Source organism: Camellia sinensis, chromosome 3 (genome assembly GCF_055761805.1).
Source record: "Camellia sinensis isolate YWXY chromosome 3, ASM5576180v1, whole genome shotgun sequence".
Lineage (NCBI taxonomy): Eukaryota > Viridiplantae > Streptophyta > Magnoliopsida > Ericales > Theaceae > Camellia > Camellia sinensis.
Window position 1 is genome coordinate 175,000,217 of NC_138963.1, and position 23,761 is coordinate 175,023,977.

Here is a 23,761-nt window from a genome sequence, read left to right on the forward strand (position 1 = left end):
GCGTTGCCTAACGCATTGCGCTATTTTGCGCATCATACCGTCGTGCAATACCGCCCGGTCTGGCGAGACCTTAAACACGCATGGTCTGGCGAGACCTTAAACACGTACGGTCTAAGAGACCTTAAATCCTTGGAAGGTGTAAGACCTTTAGTGTTCGCATTGCCGTGCACTTCTTGAGCCGCGTGTTGTCACGCATTCCATGCAACATGCATTTCATACATCATGTGCATCTCAAAAAAAACAAACAAAAACATGCATTGTCATGCATACATTTTGCATTCCGGTCCAGGAGACCTTAAATCCTCTGAAGGTGCAATTCCTTTGGTGTTTGTCGTGCCCAAACGACTTTCGGTGGTCTGGTAAAGCCACCTGCCTATGTTTGCGATGAGTTCCTAGAAAACCAACTGGGACGGTGGAAACTAGAGTTCGAACGGCTTATGCCTAGAACGCAAAGGTTCGGGAGTTCCGAGACTAAAGTCTGGTTTAAATACCCAGGGGTTTACCCTCGGCTTGAAATCTGTATGGAAGCCCCATAGGTTGAGACGGCATGTCTACGCCTCAATTCTGGATACTGGACCAACCTAGTATACCGCCCTGTTGGTAAGATAGGGAAAGTTGCAATCATAGTCATTGCATCATAGTGCATTGTCATGCATTTCCATTGTAGCTTGCATCCATTGCATTTTCCCCAGTAGGTCGCATTGCACTGCATTGTCATGCATGTTGTAAATATCCACTCTATTGCATATTTGTAGATATTGCATTGTAGATTGCATGCATTCATTGCATCGCCTTCCATCCATGGCTTGCGCCTTTCCAGGTTGAGCTTGGTCTGGTATGTGCCCTTACTGATCATGTTAAAACACAGTTCTGCATGTGTATCGCGCCGATTCCACGCTGATATGTTGGTTGAGGGTTGCGGCACCTTTTCTGTGTTACACATGGCTCGTACGTGTACATGCCTTTCCTAGGCAAGATTTGGTTTGGCTTGTATGCCATATCCATTGTATCCATTCCATTGCATATTTGTAGATATTGCATTGTAGATTGCATGCATTCATTGCATCACCTTCCGCCTTTGGCTTGCGCCTTTCCAGGTTGAGCTTGGTCTGGTATGTGCCCTTACTTTTCATGTTAAAACACAGTTCTGTATGTGTATCGCGCCGATTCCACGTTGATATGTTGGTTGAGGGTTGCGGCACCTTTTCTGTGTTACACATGGCTCGTATGTATGCATGCCTTTCCTAGGCAAGATTTGGTTTGGCCTGCGTGCCATATCCATCCATTACATTGTAGTGTAATTTTTGCATCCGGCATTAGGATCGTAGTCTTTTCTCCAGCGGGTCGTTTCCCCACTTATGTCAATTCCACCCAATACTTGTTCTTGCGTCTGTCTACAATACTCATAGTTCAGTTGACCGTTCTATGGTAGACAGACTTGTTACCTCCATCAATCTATTTGACATAGGTGTGGTTTCGAACCGTTCGTGATTGGATCACGATCCAAATGCTTTGCATGTAGCTTGCATTGTTTCAATTACATTGCATCTTCATTTGCATTGTTTATACATTGTTTTGTATATATTGCATTTCGTTTTGCATCCACATTTGCATTGTCATGCATGTTGCTAATCATATTGTACCTGTTAAGTTTGTTTTCTTTTCAGGCACGATATTGTATGTACGGTTCATTTGAAGCTGGTGCAACCAGACGAGCCGTACAGGTATTGTATCTCCCGAGTGAGACGTATTGAGAATTCCATAATTCTCTTACATCCTTTCTGCATTGTAGTGTAGTTTGGTATGCTAGCTTAAAATTGTCGCATGTTTGCTTCATTACAGCTTTCTTTGCATGATCATAAGTTATGCTCGGCTTCGTGCATTGTCTTGCATTTCGCCCCTGCCTCCGGGCGCATACCTTATTTGTCTTGCATGTTTGTCTGAGTCTTCGGCCTTGTCAAAAATGGGTCGTCTCTGGGCTTTGACATTCACTCCCGTCATTGTTATGACTTTCGAGTTCTGTCAAAGAGGAGCAACTGTAGACACCCCATTTTTGACCGTCCTCAAGACTTGGACGTCACCGTTTGAACACTCGGTGATTATCCATGTTTGTGTTTGTTTGGAGTTCCCGGAAGCCTCGGCTCGCGTGCCTTGCCTCAGGATCTCCGAACTCGACCGTTTAGTGTCTGGTTTTGCACCAAACACTTGTGTTTTGCCTTGGAAAGGCAGGGTGAGGCTTGTAGACCATCCCCACCCACCACCGGCATTGGCTAGATGCCACCGGCTGGTTTTTGCTGCCACCGGCAATATAGTTTGCCGGCCGGCACTCTTTGTTGCCGGTCAGCACTCTTTTGTGCCGGTCGGCACTCTTTTTGGCCAAGATGGCATTTTTTGCCGGCCGATTGCTGTTCATCTGCTTTTGCAGATATTTTTGGACAGCTGTATTGCTTTTGCTCCCCTCCATACACGTGTATGGAGGGATCTCCCTCTTGCAAAGCTTGTCTTGTAAGCTTTACAAGAGGCATATAGGGAGAAGCTCTCTCTAAGGCAAAGGAGACGCTTTAGACATTTTTGAGAGAGAAAAAATACAGAGGAGAGCTCTGGTTTTCTAGGGTTAGGGTTAGACATACACAACCTATCTCTCTTTCCCTCTCATTTTGCACACTAGGTGTTTTGTGTCTCACTATTGCACACAAACACCTAGTGTTTCACCTTCCTCTTGGAGCTGAGGTTCTAAAGAGTGTGTTTTGAAGTTTTGGTGTTGGATTCAAGCTCAAGGAGGCCATTGGAGCACCATTGTTGAAGAGGACTACAAGGGTGAGAAACTAGTCCCTTTTTCCCCCATTTTTGCATTGATTTTCTACTAGTCTTAGAGCTGTTTTTGTGATTATTGTATAACATAAAAAAGTTCTGTTTTTAAGCCCTCTTTGTTGTTTATTAAGAGTGTTTTGTTGTTTGAGGGTTGTTGACCACCCTTAGGCCTCAAAAGGCCTCATTTTGAGCCATTTTGTGCTAGCTCCGGGATTTTGGTGTTGAGGTCTCTTCACCACTGAAATCTTGAGGGATTTCAGTGGTGAAGATGATGCTTTGAAGTCCCAAGAAGGAGAGGGCCACCCCCTCTCCTTGTTATCCTTGAAAAGGGCATATTTTGGCCTCTTAAAGAAGCCTATGCTTGAGTGTGTGTTGAGCATATTTGGTTTGTTTTTCATGCTTATATATCCATGATATAACATGATTTCAAGTTGGTTTTGGAACTTCATGCATGTTTAGCATAGTTGCCATGTAATGCCTTATTTGTGCCTTAACATGTTCTAGGTTGTTAGCCTTTGTTGGAGCATGTTTTAGGCTTGCATTTGTGAAGTTTATGTGCGTATTTTGCCATGTTTTAGCTCTGTCCATAGTCGTTTGGGTTGATCTTTGCATGCATTATATAGCTCATTTGTATTTCGGCTTGTTGGCCTTGAGTATGTGCATGTGTAGCATGTCATCTTTGCATTGTTTTGGTGATTTGGGATCATTCTACATGTCATTTCAGTCCCATTTCCATGCTTGTTTGATTGCCTTGCATGCCTCTTTAATGCTTTGAAAGCATGTTTTGCAATGTTCCATGTTTTGGTGCCTTTGCATGCCTTTGAATTTGAGCCACTTAGATGCCATCTAGGGAGTCCTTTGGCCTTGTTTTAACATGCTAAAAATCTGTTTTTGGTTGGTTAATGCATGCCATGTTTGGTCTTGTTAAAGTGTAGTTCAATGCCTCATTGATTTGCTTTGAACATTTAGGCCTTTTGGTGCATGCTTGGCTTGATTTGTTGCTTGGTTTGGCACCATGTGTTAGCATGATTTTAGAGCTTATAATGCATGCTAATTTGTCCATGTTTCCTTCTTTCAAGTGTGCTTGAATGTTGTTTGATTTATGCTTAAGTGTTGGTCCTTATGTGCATGTGTGTGTGCATGCCATTTAGCCCTCACCTTTTAGCACATTGGCCACTGTTTTAGGCCTTATTAGAGCCGCCTAATTCATGTATAAGTCCATCTTGCCATCCGTTTGCATTGCCATATGTATGCTTGCATGATTGCATAAGTGCTTTGCCATGCCATGTTGCATCCTTAGCTTTTATGCCTAGGTTGCATTGCATCTTGCATGCATTCCTTGTCCCTTGACTTGGGTGATAGGGATTGGGAGTTTTGTTTGATTGGTTTGCATTGCATTTGAAACCAAAGTTGCATACTTGGTTCTTTGGGCCATCATGCATAGAAATGCGTGATTGGTGGTCCGAGAGCCGAGGCACATGTCCCTTTGAGTTATCACAATGATAAGAGACATGTTTGGTGCATACATGCCTTGAATTGTGCTGCCATGCCTTGTTTTGCCCTCTGTTGCTGTGAGTTGCAGGTTCTGCAGGAATACTCTGCCGACCGGCAGTGTAATGTGCCGACCGGCACCATTTTCTCTACCGACAGCTTCAACTTTGTGCCGATGGCCATGCCACACTGCCGGTGGAAATTTCATCTAGCCGGTGATGATCCCCTCTGTCCAAGGATGTAGTCCTGAGGTTTTGACAATCTCCAGAGGAGGAAAGGGAGGAAAACAGAGGCAGCTTGCGCATGGCGGCGCGCTTCTCGAGACGTTTTACTGTTTTCCTAAATTAGTTAATTTGTTAATTAGTTAATTTGTAATATTAATTAGCTTGCGTAGTTAATTAATTTGTAATATTTATTCGGCCCCTCCGAGCGAGGGCAAGTCTGTAATAAGTGTGTGTGGGTGGTGTGTATGTCTTCCAACCTCACTTCTTTCTTCCCTTTTACTTATCCGCTTTAATGGTTAGTATTAGGGCACGTTTAATTTAGCATACCTTATGCTATGCATGTGTGCATCCATGCATTTGTATTGCATGCATTAGGCTCGGTACATCATGCTAATTGCATCAATGCTTCAATTCCAAACTGAATATGTGATAATTGTGCATTTTCACATGACATGTCTAGGATAGCCGAGCCTATTCTAGTAACACTCTGTATGCGATGCATTAGGCACTTAACATGGACTTGGATCATGCATGTTTGCTAACAAGTTCTTTGTTTTGGCACGGAGTACTATGTAAGTATTTCCGCTTTAGCATATCACATGAGTGTGAATGTTACCATGACAGCATGCTTAACATGTGGCTAGATGCTTATGTGCTATAATTGCTTGAATGCCTGTGAGTGAAGGTTGGGTTGTTTGAGTTGGAAAAACTCGTTGAAATCCGTATTTTAGCCTACTTGCGAGTAGCAAATTCTAAAGCATTTTCAAACCAAACGGATATGCAATGTTTATTTCCAAATTAGGCAATCTAGTCTATACTTGTTTGCTGTGCGCATAACATAGTAATTCTAGGCTGATAATCGGAATAAGAACACGTAAAGTTTTCAAAAACGGATATCACGGTTAGTAGAGGCCGGTCTTCGGACCGGGCGAAAGGGGGTGCTCATAGCTGACCTTCCCCGATCGTACCCAAGCTCCCGAGCCGAGACAACTCCGGTGATGACGGACACGTGGCCTTCGGCACCGAGTCAGGGTTTCCTAAATTCCCCCATTTTTAAATATTTAGGTGGCGACTCTGTATCTGGCAAAGCAGTCCATGTTTGGCACTACTTTTTCAAAAATCTGTTTCTCAAAACGATTTGCCAGATTTGGACTCTTTGGTTCAGATTAAGAACCGTGACACAAATCGAGTCCGAACTGTAGCACGAGGTCCCCCGCGGGCGCTTGTTACACTTTGTTCCAAATTAGACGATTTAGTCTATACTTTTGTGTTGTGCGCATCACATAGTAAGATTAGCTAATTAATCGGAATAAGAATACGTAACGTTTTCAAAACAAGATATCATGGTTAGTAGAGGCCGATCTTCGGATCGGGTGAGAGGGGGTGCTCATAGCTGACCTTCCCCAATCGTACCCAAGTTCTAGAGCCGAGGCAACTTTGGTGATGACGGACACATGGCCTTAGGCAAACGAGTCAGGATTTCCTAAATTTCCCAAAAATAAAATATTTAAGTGGCGACTCTGTATCTGGCAAAGCAGTCCATGTTTGGCACTTCTTTTCTAAAAATCTGTTTTCTAAAATGATTTGCCAGATTTGGACTCTTTGGTGATTTATCAATCTCACATTGCACATTGTGAGATCAGATTAAGAACCGTGACAATTTGAGAATCCTGAACTGTAGTGAGCCCAATTGAACAGAACGGGGGTTCTCCCTCCCGGGACGTTCGGGGACGTCTACACCTTGGTCATAGCCTCAAGACCACTCCGACCTTACTTCCAGGCCCACTCCATTATCATCCTCACCGACCAACCGTTGAAGAAAATCATGCAACAACCAGAGTTGTTCGGCCGACTTATGCAATGGTCAGTTGAGCTCAGCCAGTTTGACATCTTCTACAGACCTCGAACGGCGATCAAAGGGCAGGCTATTGCTGATTTTATCCTGGAATTCACTAATCCTATTCCGACCACGGCCCCACCACCTCCTCAACCCCAGACTGAGGCAGAAGACCCCCATTCTTGGACCCTCAACATCAACGGATCATCCCGCAAAGAAGGCAGTGGGGCTGGTCTCATCCTCACCGCCCCAAGGGCGGTTATTTCAAATGCGCTCTCCGGTTCTTGTTCGATGCAAGCAATAATGAGGCCGAATATGAGGCATTGATAGTAGGTCTCCGCCAAGCCAGAGACATTGGTGTCAGCCATATCTGGGTGTTCAGCGATTCCTAGCTTATTGTCGGACAGATCACAGGGGAATTCGATGCCAAAGAAGACACAATGCGGGCTTATAGGGATATTGCACTCCCCCTTGCTCACCTCTTCAATACTTTCCATATCAAGCACATTCCCCGGGCAAAAAACTCCAAGGCATATGAGATAGCTTAATTAGCTGTTGTAAACCAGTCAGACCTCAGCCACAGTGTCCGCCTCGAGTACCTGACCCACCCTGCCATTTCCCCCAACCAACAGGAAGTCCACTTCCTCCAAAATGAAGCTATCCCATGGGCGTCCGACATCTCTCTATTTTTGACAACAGGGGAACTGCCATATGACAAACAGCAGGCCGCCAAAGTCAGGGCTCGGTTGTCCAATTACATTCTTGTTAGCGGTCTCTTGTACAAACGTGGCTTTTCACGCCCATACCTGAGATGCCTCAACCCTGCTCAAGCGACCTATATGATGAGAGAAGTCCATGAGGGTGTATGTGGCAATCATTCGGGTGGCAGGTCCCTAGCCCACAAAATACTTCGCACTGGTTACTTCTGGCCTATTCTCAATCAAGATGCGATAGACTTCGTGCTCAAATGTGATAAGTGCCAGCATTTTGCCAACATCCCCCATGCTCCACCTACAGAATTGATCACATTTTGCAATCCCTACCCATTCGCCAAATGGGGGATCGACCTAGTTGGCCCATTGCCCACTGGCCGAGGCCAAACCAAATTCGCCATTGTCGCCATTGATTACTTCACTAAATGGGTGGAGGTAGAGCCCCTTGCCACAATTACCGAGCGGAACACAACCAGATTCATCTGGCAGTCGATCGTATGCAGATTTGGCATCCCTCAAGCCATTGTCTCCGACAACGGAAAACAATTTGACAATGCCAAGCTCAGGAAATTCTGTGCAGAGCTTCAAATCCAGCCATGTTTCTCTTCTCCAGGTCATCCCCAAGCCAATGGCTAAGTTGAGGTCACCAACCGTTCTCTTCTGAAGATCATCAAAACCAAGTTGGAAGTTGCTAAGGGATTCTGGGCTGAGGAATTACCGAATGTACTCTGGGCCTACCGCACTATCGCTCGAACTCCCACTGGGGAGACCCCCTTTCGCTTAACATACAGCGCTGAGGCGGTCATCCCAGTGGAAATCGTTCTTCCTACCCTAAGGGTTCTACATCCGAATCCAGAACTAATTGAAGAGCTACGTCGAGCAGACCTAGACCTAATCGAAGAGCTCTGAGAAACCACTGCAGTTAGACGAGCCTTATACCAACAGAAAATGAGAACACACTACAACCGCAAAGTCCGACTGAGGGAATTCGCAGTGAGGGACCTTGTTTTACGAGAAGCAACTCTTGCCACCAAAAATCCGACTGAGGGTAAACTAGCAGCCAAGTAGGAAGGACCTTACGTTGTGAAAGCCAGACCTCGTCTGGGTACTTACCGACTTCAGGATATGGAAGGTCGAGACCTCCCTCATCCGTGGAACGCTGAACGCTTGAAGAGTTATTTTTAATAAATTCATATGTCTGTTATTGATCAGTTCTTGTATTTTCTTTTGGCAATCTACACACTTGAATGTTTTTCTTCTTCTCTCACATGATGTAAATTTCTGATCCAATGGGTTACACTTTACATGACAACAATCTTACATCTCAATTATCTGTGTGGTACCTCAATAACGTCCTGATTGTAGCACTCATTTACAAGCCTCAGCCAAACTGAGCATGACAAGCCTCAGCCAGACTGAGCATGAAAAGCCTTAGCTAGACTGAGCATGACAAGCCTTAGCCAGATTGAGCGTGAAGAGCTCAATCAGACTAAGTTACTTGAAAAGGCAGCCCGACCGATTTCATCATGGCTCAACCCGAACTAAGCACGAATGAAGAGATCGACCAAGGCCACTATTGCAACTTTATGATCGCGGCATAGTTGCCATACTTAGTCAAATTCCGGTCCAACGTTTTCCAAGTCAGACTGTCTCCTTGCTGGGTCATGATTCACAACTTCACTCTGCATTGAGGTTTTCTTATACTTTAAACTTCACTCTGCATTGAGGTTTTCTTACATTTTAAACTTCACTCTGCATTGAGGTTTTCTTACATTTTAAACTTCATTCTACATTAAGGTTTTCTTACATTTTAAACTTCGTAGTGACTTATACACAAGCCCTATGTAGACCACCACTTTCATTCTTTGCAGATCCTCAAATAATAAAGACAATGGCATAAAAACACACACACAGCTCATAATTTTATTCATTCACAACTTATACATGAGTTTATTACAGCAACTCTAAAAAAAAAAAAAACACACACACAACACAACACAACACAAAAAAAAAAAAAAAAACAACAACAACAACAACCAACACTCTAAGTACAAATTTTGTTCACACCAACTATTCCTTTTCACTCGAGGCGAGGTCTTCTTCTTCAACACCCTCGCCTAAGGGGGTCGGGGCCACGTTGTCTTCATCAATCTTCACACTGCTGAAGTCCAAGCCTGGGAACAGCTATTCTGCTTTACGCTTAAACATCTTCCAGCCGCTGTCCCAGAACTCAGCCATCTCGTGTTTGTAGAAGCCCGACCGCTGGAAACTCTGGATTACTTCTTCTTCACTCCCGCTCCCAGCGGTCACTCCCGACGGGCCAGCCCCCCTAGGCGCCTCCCTTGTCAAGTTACTGGAGATCGCAGCATCGATCGCCATCTGGAAGTCAGCAGACCCCTTGAACTGCTCTACTGCTGCGATGCACAAGTCGGGGTATGCTACCCTCTCATAGGCTGACTTGGTCTTCTCTTCCTCCAACTCCTTCTCTAACCCCACCTTCTCCTCCATCGACTTGGCCCGCTCGTCTGCCAACGTCCTCTCCAACCTAGCAATCTCCAGATCCAACTATTCTTTCTCTTTGATTGACTGAGCGCGAAGATCTTCATTGCTGGACATGGCCTCCTCCCACTGTTCGTTGGTGACTGTGCAGGCTGCCAGGGCCTCTTCTAGCTTCTTCTGCTCGTTCCCCAATTGGAGCTCAAGCAACACCACCTTGCGGCATTCCGCATCCAGCTCCAACTTTGTCGCGAGCAGTTTAGCATTAGTTCAATCGGCTGACTACCCCTGCACCATCGCCAACACTTGCATCTTCTTGGCCTTCTGGGTCTCTTCCAACCCCCTAGCGCACACACTTCGCGCGGTCTTCCTCCATCCAGCAGTTTCTCTTCTCAAACTTTCAAGTTGGGCCTTCGCCTCCTCCAACTTTACTTTCAGTGCCCCCACTTCGCCTTTGGCAACCGCCGCCTTTCTCAATAGGGCTCCTGCTAAGGCAGTGGCCTCCATTTGGGCAAAACACAAACCCCTTAGCAGCTCAGCCTCAGTAAAACAGGCCACCGAGCTTACAGCCACTTCTTCCACTACCCCCAAAAGGCGATCTACAGCTCTCCTAGCTGGGCCTCCTTCTCCCTCCAATCGCCTAGACGCTGCTGGCGCATGGTAGATGGCAGTCTTCAGCCTAACCCCCTTTCCTTGGGGCGCAGGAAGCCCCTTGGGCTGCTGCTCCACTCCCTCCTCAAGGCCAGCTGACCCACTCTCTACTTGCATCTTAGGGCCCATGGCACTCATGGGCTCTTCTCCTCCTTGGCCCCCTTGGCCAGTCACCCCACTCGCCATCCCCCTTGTTTACCCCAACCCCACTTCGGGGGTCTCCTTCGCCGTCACCTCCTTCCTCCTCTTCAGGGCTGGCCCCTCCTCTCTCTCCCTTACCCTCCTCTTCTTCTTCGCCACAGCCTCCACCTCCTTGTTGGCCCTTTCCTTCAAAGGATCAATTGGGAGCGATTGTGGCTCAAATTCACCCAAGTCCTTTTTCTCTAGCGGTTTGGGGCGTGGTCGGATCCTCTCCCTCGCGATCGGCTTCGGCGGCCGGTCTACCTGTGACTCTTTGAATTTACTGGCCTTGGTGAGAATGGTCCTATCCTCCGCCTCTTGCGCCTTCCTTCTCGCCTCTAATGTCACCGGTTCCAAGTCTCCACCGGTCGGCTAAGGGCCCAACCTTGCGGCAAACAAGGCTGACGGCTGAATGAGCTTGTCCCATTTGGCGCCCTCTTTCTCCCTCCATGTCTTCACCTTCTTCACCCTTTCCTCAGCTGTTGCCCCCAACTTTGGCTTAACAGACTTGGTGGGCACTCTCCACACCGTGCACACTCCAACTCCTCCGTTTGCGAACATGTAGAACCACCGCGGCCTCCACCCCTTTATTGATGACGGCAATCCTGCCACCAGGCCCCTCCATGCCGCCGCTTGTAAAGTGACCTAAGTTTCTTGCTGCCCCGAGGCCTTGTAGCATGCAAAAAACTCGTCCACTGTCATAGCCGCCCCCTCGTTCGCCCTTGGCCACGCGCTTGCACAGGCCAGTACAATCTTTCACGCGTTAGGCATTAGTTGACCCAGCGCCACTTCTAACCGATTTAGGACATCCACTACCACCTACGGAAGCGGCAACCTCAACCCTCCCTTCAACGCCTCCTCGTAGAGGGCAAACTTCCCCGGTCGGGCGTCGGATGGCCTCTCCTTCGCTGTCGGCAGCTTTAACTCTATTTCTGCGAGAATCTGGTATTTCTCGCGTATACCCACCAACTCCTCCACGGTAATGGTCGACTTATCGGCCTTCGTATGCTAGTGATCTGGCTCAACCTGGCTGATTGGCTACGCAGCCGCTATCATTGTGGACGAACGAGGTCGCCCCACTGGCTCCTCCTCGCTTCCCACTCGCCTCTCCGTCCGGTATTGTTCTGCCAAATCCACCGCATCGTCATCGCCCAATGGATCGACCCTTGCGTTTGTTGCTTCCTCTTGGGCCATCTCTCTCGTATGTCTGCGAATAGCTTCAGATGCTGGTGCGAGATAGTTCACGAAGTGTTGCAGGGGTGTATCACTAGCGACGAAGGTGTTTACACTTGGAATATTTTGGTTCTTTGAAAAAAGATACATGAAATGGATAATACCAAAAGCCCAAGGTTTGCCTATATTCCAAGGGTCACAATTAAATTTCGCCATTTGAAATTTTTCAAAAAATCCGCCAAAACTATCTTTTCGACACCCTATAATGACCTATCGTTTCACTTCTTACCCAATGCCTAACCTTCCCCACTACAGGATCCTGCCACATGTACGACCACGATTCACTGCCCCCCACCTACCCTGTCTTTTCCACTTCAAATCACCACGTGCCCCGCCGTTCCTCGATCCCCGCACACCACCACCCTCCTTTCGCGGTCGGCCTTCCTCATGGCCGGTCCCTCCGCTCGGTCACCCTTTGCGGTCGGTCACTCCTCTCGGTCGGCCTTCACCCTGCCGGTCTCTCACAACCCTCGTTTTCTTCATTATTCCCTTCGTTGGGCTAAAACTGCATTTGGGAATAGGGGACTACTGACATGGGTAAGCCCATAAAGATTATAGCCCACCAATTAGGGCCCAATACATAACTCAAATACTAAAACCCAACATTGCTGAAGCCCCACGTAGCAATAAGAACCAATGACAGCAAGAGAATGGCAAGCCACATCAGCAGACAAAGATCTGCAAGGTTATTGCCACGCACATCGCCATTAATGAAGCCCCTTACAACATTTATTGCGATAACCCCTCTCCGTCGAGACAGAACGCCTTCACCATGAACAAGGTAAGCTAGAGCATAGACTTTCGGCCAAGGTGACAGGTCAAAAGGGACAACGAAATGATTACCGGAGGATATAAGCAGACGTCGAAGATAAGAAAAAGGTTAAGCTTTTCTATCTCTAATTCATCTCTACATTGCGCTTCTCTCTCTAACTTGCTCGTCGGAGGGTTTGCTGGGGAACTCCCCGTTTCCCGTTGAACTCGTATGTAGGTCTTCTAGTGAGCTTGATCACTTGGACACTAGTTTGGGAAGCGTGGATTAGCCCAACCCGTTCCATCTAGGACCCGCTGTATCATCAATATCAAATACATTATCAAATATATATTTTAAACATATAATATTTTGTGTCAAAGAATGAAAAATATGTATATTAAGAAATCACAATTTATCTAATAATATTTTAGACATCACATAATTAACAATAATTTTTTTCTATTAAATATTTTAATGATATCTTAACAATTTAGAGATAAATAAGTTTTTTACATATGAATAAATAAGTCAGACAAATTGCTGGAAAAAAAATTAATCCATTTGTTTTAATTTTAAAAAAAGAAAAGAAAAAGAAATTTAAATAATAAATATATTAATTCAAATTGATAATTTTTTTATTGTTTATATAATGTGAAATATGTTTTATAAGTATTATATTAATTCTTTTCTTAGGGTGTTATACTAAAATATGAATAAGTTTTTAATAATATATATGTAAAATCTTAATGAATGTAAGTGAAAATTTTTATTTAAATAATTTATTGATTGATTTGATAGTTTTATATTGTCGTTTTGAATAATCAAATAATATTGTTTGTACTAAATTAATGGATTTGTAAAATTTTTATATTATCTTTTTAAGAAAATTTTTTATAATTATTGAAATGACAAGTAAGATTTTTATATTTATTAAAAAAAAACTTAATTCACCTTTAAGAAATTATTAAATATTAATAATTTTTTAATGGATGTGTACTTATGTTTTTAGAAGGTTTTTACTCAACTGTAATTTCTCCTTACAACAATGATTTAGACCACTAAAAAATACATCATTACTAGTACTAATATATTGAGAATGACAAAAAAAATAATAAAAATATAAAAACAAGGCACAGAAAGTAAGCGGGACCCACTACCACATCATTATTGCTCCCTCTAGTGATTCCCTTTTAGTGCTCCCAAGCATTTTTCTTTCTCCATATTTATTCGCTAGGAGCTATTGACATATCCAATCCAATCCACTCATTTTTCACTCTGCTTTGGGACTCTGTGCAAAAGCAAGTAGCCTGAAGCGATGTTGGAAACAAACCAGTCAGGTTCGGAATACTGGGCTGCGCTAACATAGCTCGCAAGGTATCAAAGGGCCATAAGGCTCTCACCAAACGCCACCCTCCAGGCCATCGGCAGCCGTTCGATCGACAAGGCCTCGAAGTTCGTGTCCGAGAATGGCTTCCCTGACTCGGCTAACATCTACGGCTCCTACGAAGCCGTGCTTGACGCGCCATCTACGTGCCTCTCCCCACTAGCCTCCACTTGAAGTGGGCCGTGTTAGCCGCCGAGAAGAAGAAGCATCTTCTGCTGGAGAAGCCGGTGGCTCTCAACGTGTCCCAGCTCGATAAGATTCTGGAGGCGTGCGAATCGAATGGGGTGCAGTACATGGATGCTACCATGTGGATGCACCATCCGAGGACTGCTAAGATGAAGGAATTCCTCGCGGAGCCGGAGCGTTTTGGCAAACTCAAATCGGTATTTCTCAAATTTTTCACTTCCTCACACTCACATATGTTTATGCCAGGGACAAATTGTCAATATACGAAGATTAGGATGAGAGAGATAGTGAAGTAGGGAATAGTTCTTTATTTGTTAGATTTAATTTTTTTTTTTTTTTTGGTTCTTAGAGGATCCTACCAGTTTACCTAAATTTTATTTTAAAATATTATTAAAAAATTCATTTTATATTTTAAAAATTACTTTTTTATTTACTTTCTCCCGACAGATTTTCTATTCTTTTTCTATTCTATTAATAAACTCATTATTTTTTCTTTATTTTATTAAAATATAATTTTTAATTATAAATTTTAAAAAAAATAAAAATTATAAATGTGTACGACAGTCTCTAAACAAAGAAAAAAAAAAAAAAACACTAATTTAGGAGATCATTTAGAGAGCCGATGCAGGTGTGTAAGAAGCCACTTATCCCTTAAAATATGTAAGGAGGAGCTTTACGGGAATGCTCTTCCAACAATAAAATGTTAGGTAAAGTTGAATATTTAAAAAGAAAAAAAAATATATGAGGTTTGATATTTTTGGTAATTAAAATTATTTGACAAAATTTTAAAATTGTTCATAGTAGTTTATGATTTGTTGAGGAGGTAGGGAGTGTTGGGATGGGAAGGGTTGGAGAGCTGTAAGCGGTGGCGGCTAAAGATGGTGGTCGGTGATGGTGTTGACTTAGGGTTAAGGGTTTTGGAAGATTAGGAATAAGGGTAAAATTGAAATTTATGATATGATAAAAGTAGTATTAAAAAAATATGGCAGGATGCAAAAATGAATGAGGGTGCAATTAGCAACACTCGCCTTTTATTAATTTTCGAAGCTATTTTTATGACAATAATTAAGAATTGAAGAAAATGAAAATCAATGATTGAAAGATTTTTTTGCCCAGCACAATACTATACAAAAAGAGACTCATATATGATTGGGACCTAGAACTGACAGTATTGGTGGCCATCAATTTGCAGAACACTAGGTCACGTTGAAGTAATTTGATTGCTTTTTGTTGTTCCATTTGTCATATTCTCTTTCTATGTGGTCTTATAGTTGATAAATGTTCTGTTTGGCCTCAAAATAGCAAATTTGAAACAAGGAAATTTCACGGTTAGAGGAATTTCACAAATTGAATGGTTGTTGTCCCTAATTATACGACTTTTAGTCCTCAATATGTTTTTTTCTAGGTTTCAATTAGAAATTATGTCCTCAATTATTGCAACTGGCCCTCAATTTATTATTATTATTATTATTATTATTATTATTATTTGGTCTTAAATAGAGAAATTCATTGTTAGTGAAATTTCATTGTCAATAATGAAATTTCAAACCGGTAGTGAACATATTAAAATTTGGGCAGTTTTTCATCAAAATTTTGTCCTGAATCTTGTTTGATGGTTCTCGATAAAAGGATTCCAACAATACAAATTAAAAATAAAAAAAGAAATCAAAGATATAGATCAAACGTTAACTTATTATTGATTTTTTAAGTTTTGAAATGATTCATGATATGCTTGCCAAAGTTATACTATCAAGGGAAGCTTCATTGTCGGGGAAGGGTATAATTTGATAGGAATTTGGTCTCCAAAATATTAAATAAATCAGTCAAAAAACGTGTTAGTATATTATTGTATATTAGTGATGTTAGTATATTAGTGTTAGTATCTTTAGTATATTATGTACATCTAGTAGTGTTAGTCATAATTGTTAGTATATCATTATGTCTGGCTTTCATAATGAGTGTTCCCCCTTTGCTTTATGCTTTCGGTGCTAATTGGCACCCTATGTATCTTTTCCTCTCTATAAAAGAGAGTGCACATCTCCTTGTAACATGTATAATAACATACAAAAATCAATAATACAATTCTCTATTTTTCTTTATACATTAAATTTCTACATGGTATCAGAGCAGGTTTAGAACTTACTATTTTTTCGCTTCACCGGCGGGCGGCAACCTCACCTTAGCCGTCCGCCGGACCTCAACCTAATCCGCTAGAATTTTCTTCACATACCTTGAAATTTATTCGAGTCCACCAACACCACTGCACAATCCTCTGCTCGTCAAGCTTTTGTTTCCAACTTTTTATCAGCCATGGACTCATTGACCCCTCTCATCACATCCCAAAGCTACGGAGCTGTAATCAAAGGCACAACCAATACAACAGTCATCACATCCCAAAGCTACGGAGCTGTAATCAAAGGCACAGCCAATACAACAGTGTATGCATTTGGTGAGTGCTTGAAAGACTTGTCTCAAACAGATTGCAATCTCTGTTTTGCACAAATCAAAACCCAAATCCTCAAATGCCTCCCTTTTCAACGATTGATTCGCGGTGGCAGACTTTTCTTTCTGGGGCGTCAATGTCCAGCCTTACTCCGGCCGCCCCGCCAACTTCGCCGCCAACTTCCCCGCCAACTTCGCCGCCGGAAAACAACTACGATTCGCCGCCGACGAACCCAGAACGAGCTCCGCAACGTCCTCCCCCGCCACGAGCAAGGCGGCATCTTCACCGCCGGGGGCTACGCACGCGCCTCCGGCCTCCCCAGCGTCTGCATCGCCACCTCCGGCCCTGGCACCACCCACCTAGTCCGCGGCCTCGCCGACGCCATGCTCGACCGCGTCCATGTCGTGGCCATTATTGGTCCAGTACTCTGATGCTTCCCTTACCTTTCTTTTATTTTACTATCTCTCTCTGTATATGTTTATTATATTCTACCCCATACCTCTTTTTTTTTCTTTTTTTTTCTGAAGCCACTTCCCCTTTTGCACCCCACCCACGATTCCCCTTACTTTAACATCAAACCTCTCTCTACACCGCCGACAGTGGCACCCATCTCATGATTCCCCTCTTTATTTTGTCAGACTCCACATCCCCCACAATGTGCTGTTGCCACAACCCATCATTCCTCCCACTCCAGTATATAGAATATATATATATATATATATATATTTTTATCACCCCACCAAAATCCCATGATACCCATTTTATTCTTATTCTTCTTATTATTACTCCGGGTTCCATCCCTCTCATCACCTCTCTTTTATTTTCTATATATATTCTTTTCTTTTCATTCCACAAAAAAAAAAAAAAAAAAAAAAGAAGACAAACAAACGCAGACAACCGAAAAAGAAGAAGAACTGCACACCAAACTTATTTTATTCATGTCGGGGCTCACCCCGATCACCATTTTACACCACACACAAAAAAAAAAAAAAAAAAAAACACAACAGCGGCTTTGTTTTCTGTTCTGCAGACGGCCACACACCGACATCCCTTCTCTACTCTGCCGCCGGTCTCTTCTTCTTGCCTCCGTCCTGAGCGGCCCTTGACGGTGCTGCCTCCGTGTTTTCCACGCCGCCGAGCACGTTCACTCCCCCATACTCCTCCACTACAGCATATGGCGGACCTCCAAATCGGAACATCACGGTGGCCTTCCGCTTCAGCTCCTTATTTTCCGCCTTTAGCACACTTATCTCTGCTCGCGCATCCTTATACATGCGCTGGAGCAGAGCCAGTTGGGCGTTTAACTGCTGCACCTCATTTGTTCTACTCTGCAGCTGGTGCGACAAGTTTGTGACCGCGGTCATGGTCTCCACACATGAATTCAATGTATACTGATTGGCCTCAATATCCGTTTGCACCGCCATTTTTTGCTCCACCGACCGCATCGGAAAGTTCAACGGAGCAAAACCAGAGGTGTTTGGTTGAGGTTCACTGGCCACCGCACCAGTTATTTCTCTTGTGGACTCGTTCAGTTCTGGAAAGAGCGTGAGCAGACCCCGGGAAGAGGAGGCCATGTTCTGGGTAGCTGGACGGGAAGAAGAGGAGGCCATGTTATGGGTTGCTGAGTGTTTCAGAGAAGGGTTGGTTACAGAATGTGTTACAGAGTGTTACAGAGTTTCTTTCTCCGCAAACGCAGACTTTTTTTTTCAGAAGTTTTTCTTCGCAAGTTGTTTGTCTTCGCCTCAGCCTCAGCCTCCGTCTTATAACCAAGGCAGACACGCGCATCGCGCGCCACTTGACGCCAGACGACAAAACGGGCGCGCAAGCCAAAGCGCTCACGTGCCTCGCCATCATGTCCGGCACACCTTTTTATGGATTGGGCACGCCTTTTGATGGCACGCCTTTTGATAGATTGGGCACGACTTTTGAGGGTGCGACTTTTTACAACGGTCCGCCATGACCCCAAAACTGTCTTCTACAACGGTCTGACACGACCACACAGTGTCTGCTACATCGGTCCGACATGACCCCGTAAACTGTCTTGATCCCCTTTATCACTCACTTTATTTCAACCTCAAATAGGTTTCTATCTTCACACCTATTTGAGTTTGAGGGGGGGTTATACATATATCATGGTGAACATGGTTACACACCATGGGAACCACTCAAGCCACCACATGGCGCACTCCCTAAGTCGCCTCCTTGGTGCACCACCACAAGCATTTACACCGGTCCAGCATGACTCGGCATGACCCCATAAACTGTCCCGACATTGATTCCAGTCAGCTTCTACAACTACAACGGTCCGGCATGACCCCGTAAACTGTCCCGACATTGATTCCAGTCAGCTTCTAAAACGGTCGACATTGATTCCGGTTAGCTCCTACAACGGTCTGACACAACCATATAGTGTCTTCACCAACGGTTCGACACGACCATACAGTGTCTCCTATCCTATTTTATTTTTTATCAGTTTACTTTCCTGTTTTGTTACTCTCTCCAAACTCAAGTTGGTTAGTACCTATCCTCCTTGAGTTTGAGGGGGGCTGTTAGTATATTATTGTATATTAGTGATGTTAGTATATTAGTGTTAGTATCTTTAGTATATTATGTACATCTAGTAGTGTTAGTCATAATTGTTAGTATATCATTATGTCTAGCTTTCATAATGAGTGTTCCCCCTTTGCTTTATGCTTTCGGTGCTAATTGGCACCCTATGTATCTTTTCCTCTCTATAAAAGAGAGTGCACATCTCCTTGTAACATATATAATAACATACAAAAATCAATAATGCAATTCTCTATTTTTCTTTATACATTAAATTTCTACAAAACGAAATGAAAATCACACTGAAATATAAGCACATCTAACAGAATTTAAAATATTTTGGAACTGCTCTTCATAGCATATTTCTAATGGATAAGAGCTACTAGGGACTTGTAATGAAGAATTTATCGCTAATTTTTGCTTTCATTAGAGGGCTGCTTATTTTTTTAAATATGATATATTCTAATCATATTTTATAAAGTCGGGCTGTTTCGTGCAGAGTGTTTAGCTTGAGATTGAAATCACAGCTCTCTTGTTGGAGCTTTTTTCGCCTTTAGTTGTACCAACACAATCAAATACTCTTATCTAATTCTGCTTGTGATGATCCTCACAGGTTCACAGCATCTTCTCCTACGATGGTGGCCCGGATTTTCTCAAGACCGACATTCGTGTGAAGCCGGATCTTCATGCTCTTGGCTGTCTAGGTGATACTGGATGGTGCTGCACCCGAGCAATCCTTTGGGCAGCCGACTATGAACTCCCTAAAACCGTCACAGCTTTACACAAGCCTGAATTCAATGAAGCAGGGGTCATCATGACCTGTGGTGCTTCCCTAAGTTGGGGTGATGGGAAAATAGCAACTTTCTCCTGCTCTTTCCTCACCAATCTGACCATGGACATAACTTGTGGCGGAACAAAGGGAAATCTGCGAATTCACGACTTTGTCATACCGTTTCAAGAGAATGTTGGGCAATTTTATGCAGCTTCCAAGTCCAAATTCGCAGATCTTGCATTGGGGTGTGAACCAATACCAAGCGAGCACGCTGTCATGACTGATCTTCCTCAGGAAGCTCTCATGGTGAGTGAATTTGCTCGGTTGGCTGCGAACATTGAGAGGAATGGTTCGAAACCAGAGAAGAAGTGGCCAACAATTAGTAGGAAGACACAGCTTGTTCTGGATGCTGTCAAGGCGTCGATTGAGAAGGGTTTCGAGCCCGTTGAGGTTGGGAATTAATTTTAAGAGGTTTCATTTCTGTCCCATGTTTGGTATCTCTGTGCTGTTAGATTTCTATGAATGTGTTGTGTGTATGTTTGGATGAACATGAATTGGGACCTTATGTTATGTCTGTTTTAATAAATAATCAGCCTGGTTTAAGGTATGATAATTTGATCTGTTGTGATTTTTGAATGATTTGCCTAGAAGAAAAAAACTATGAAAATAGTTTAAAATAAAGGGATAAAAGTAAGTTGTGCGTCATTATGTTAAAAATAGTAAACTAGTTGATTAATTAACCAAGAATTCAATGACTGACTAAACAAATAAATGGTATCATATGTAACTGATACAGAATTAGAACAGAGTGTGAAGAGAAATTAATTGGGTCCAGCTTGTCTCCAATTGGAGATCAGGACTGGACCTCCAGTCCGGCCTGTGGGCCCATTTTGGATCTCTTTTCGATAATTCGAATCGTGCAATATGTAGAACTTGTCGAGTGCTATATTCTTGTAAAATATCATGTTGATCGAATATCGATAGCTATTTGATCGGATTAGATATCTGTTAATCATTTATTTTTATACCGTTAATTTTTTGTTGCACAAAATGGATCTGATCAAATAGCTATTAATATCCGATCAACATGATTTTTTACAAGATATAGTGCTTGACGAATTCTATATATTGATGGTTCAGATTATCGAAACGGGATCCAAAAATGAGTCCACGGGCCGGACAGGACGGTCCAGTCATGATATCCAACTGGAGACAAGCTGGACCGAAATTAATTTTCCTTCACCTGACATTTTAATGCTATTAAGTAGAATAGAAACGCCAATGCACAACCACAACAAATATAGAAACTACAATGTCCAATCAAATTTTATACTTCCACTATTTATATAGATTACATTACACATTTGACAGTGTCACTAACATTTGCCCAAAAATGGCTGATACACCTGTGCGTTTTGGAATCTTGGGCTGCGCCAATATAGCGCGTAAGATGTGCCGAGCCATCACTCTGTCACCAAACTCCGTCCTTTATGCCATAGCTAGTCGTTCACTTGAAAAGGCATCAAGTTTTGTACTAGAAAATGGCTTCTCTCCAGTTGAGGTAAAAGTCTATGATAGCTATGAGGGTGTTCTTGAGGACCCCGATGTTGATGCTGTGTATGTGCCACTCCCCACGAGCCTGCACGTGCGGTGGGCTGTTTTGGCTGCAGAGAAGGGGAAACACGTGCTGTTGGAGAAGCCGGCAGCACCAAACTTGGTGGAGCTGGACAGGATTCTGGAGGCGTGTGAATGCAGTGGCGTCCAGTTCATGGATGCCACCATGTGGATGCATCACCCTCGCACGTCTGAGATGAGAGCACTCCTATCCGATGCCCAGCGTTTTGGCCAACTCAAATCGGTATGTACACTTTGGCTTTGCTAGATTAATCAGTGCTTTGATGTAGTAATAACTTGTGTCTAGAAATCATGTCTATAAATTTTTGTTTCCAATGCATTTTCAACTGCACGATGAGATTTTTGAAATATAAGAATTTTGAAACATAAGCGTACAATTAGAAGTGTAATAAGGACATGGGATGGGACATGAGTTTTGTGACTGTATGTAGCTTCTCTAGGCTACAAATGTTTTAGCCTACTGATCATTGAATTTATGCTTGTGATTTCCTAGATTCACAGCTGCTTCACATACGAAGCCGACCACAATTTTCTTCAAAACAACATTCGAGTGAAGCCAGACTTGGACTCTCTTGGTGCTCTAGGCGACATCGGATGGTACTGCATCCAGGCAATCCTCTGGGCAGCCAACTATGAACTGCCTGAAACAGTGACGGCGTGGCGCGATCCCGAGTTCAACGAAGCTGGAGTAATCCTATCCTGTGGCGCCTGTTTACACTGGAAGGATGGGAAAGTAGCAACCTTCTATTGCTCTTTTCTAACCAATTTGACAATGGACCTATCTGCTCTTGGAACTAAGGGAAATTTACACATTCATGACTTTGCCATTCCTTTCCAAGAGAATGTTGCATCGTACCATGCTGGTTCACAGTTTAGGATACCGATGATGAGCGAGCATGCTGTGGCGAATGATCTGCCTCAGGAGGCTTTGATGGTGTCGGAATTTGCTGGTTTGGTTAAGAGAAGGAACGGTGATGGGTTGGAGCCACCGGGGATGTGGTGGCCGGGGATTAGTAGGAAGACGCAGCAGGTGTTGGACACGGTGAAGGCATCGATTGAGAGAGGTTTTCAGCCTGTTGAGATTTTGAGTTGAGTTTAGATTTTCGAAATTGGGAGGGCATAATGCAGTTGGAATTTGAAAAACAAAAATGTTTGATCCATCAAATTTACCTCCGCCCAAATTGCTGATTGGATAAAAATCGAACAATTTGAACGGAGCAAAATTTGGTGGATATTTTAAAAGTTTTGTCAAGAATATTTTTTTGGATATTGGTAAAATGAAGAATGATTGAGAAATAAAAATTAAGTGTCACTATGAAACTACTATGATTTTGACACTATTACACCTTGGTCTAATTTGATTCCAAAATTATTTAATCATATTAAAGTATATAATTCTGATGAAGTAGAAAAAGACTAAAATTGTCATATATACATATTCAGAATTTCATATGTAATGTTGAATTGAGTAATACTATATACACAAGTCAACCAATTTTATAATTATTTATTTATTAATGTGACACCTAATATAAAATTAACTTTTATAAAAAAAAATTATTTATATATTTTAATGTAAAATTAAATTTTCTCTTCTATTCATGAAATTAAAATTTAAAATTATTCACAACTTTATTATTAGGACTATTGGACAAAGAGAGTTTTATTTTTTATTTTAACCGTAGCGGTGTGTTTGTATGTTAAATTTGTGGAGGAGGGAACCAAAAAATAGAAAAAGAAATGTGACAAAAAAATAAGAAAAAATATCCAAAAAAATAAAATAAAATTGAGGAGTGGAAAAAAATAATTTAAAATTTATGAAAGTACCACATACATTAGATATGTACAACCTCGAATTTGAATTTTTCTCCCCACTTCCCCTTTTTTTTTTTTTTTTTGATATTCCCACCAAAATAAAAATCTACTTCATTTATGTATTATTTGATTTTCTTTTTTATTAAAACATATCTTCATACGTTGGGTAAATTACACTTAGTTTCTCTGAGATTTTTGACAATTATAGAGAGCTCTTCTATAATTTTCAAAACTACACGAACCTCCCTTACTTTTGTTAACAATATCAAGATTACCCCAATTTGTTAACTTCGTACAAAAGGCATGACTTAGGCGTGAAAATGACCATATTACCCTGTAATATGCACGTGAAAAGATGAAAGTACCCGTAAACCAAGAATCATTATCAACATGAGTAAATTATACTTACCTCCCCTAAGATTTTGCATATATATTATTAAAGACATATACATATTTTAGTATTATTTAATAAAATTATTAAATTTCATGCAATATTAAAAAAGACTCTTAAATTGTTAAGACATTATTAAAACATTTAATGAAAAAAAAAACTTAATTTTATTGATAAATTACTTTAAAATAATGTTAGATA

At 42.5% G+C, this 23,761-nt stretch overlaps 1 protein-coding gene across 3 annotated transcripts; it reads left to right on the forward strand.

Annotated features, from left to right (window-relative positions):
* The first annotated feature begins 13,591 nt into the window (after nt 1-13,591).
* Nucleotides 13,592-22,694, forward strand: LOC114289818 (putative oxidoreductase At4g09670). 3 transcript variants are annotated; one of them, XR_014364789.1, is made up of 4 exons: nt 13,592-14,154; nt 19,561-20,169; nt 21,162-21,577; nt 21,848-22,694. XR_014364789.1 is itself a non-coding variant. In XM_028233630.2 (4 exons), the coding sequence occupies exons 2-4, from the start codon at nt 20,066-20,068 to the stop codon at nt 22,445-22,447; spliced, it is 1,191 nt and encodes a 396-aa protein (XP_028089431.2). In that variant the 5' UTR covers nt 13,624-14,154; nt 19,561-20,065; the 3' UTR covers nt 22,448-22,694. The 3 variants fall into 3 exon arrangements, 2 of the variants coding, with proteins under 2 accessions (XP_028089431.2, XP_028089432.2); XM_028233630.2 differs by having other exon boundaries at nt 13,624-14,154; nt 21,091-21,577; XM_028233631.2 differs by lacking the exon at nt 13,592-14,154 and having other exon boundaries at nt 20,033-20,169.
* Nucleotides 22,695-23,761: the final 1,067 nt, after the last annotated feature.

Bases quoted from the DNA above. Each gene is read 5' to 3' on its own strand.
- LOC114289818 (XM_028233630.2), top strand. From the start codon at position 20,066: ATGGTTCGAAACCAGAGAAGAAGTGGCCAACAATTAGTAGGAAGACAC. The intron at 20,170-21,090 runs GTTGGGAATTAA...CACATTTGACAG, and splicing joins AGGGTTTCGAGCCCGTTGAG to TGTCACTAACATTTGCCCAA. The intron at 21,578-21,847 runs GTATGTACACTT...GTGATTTCCTAG, and splicing joins GTTTTGGCCAACTCAAATCG to ATTCACAGCTGCTTCACATA.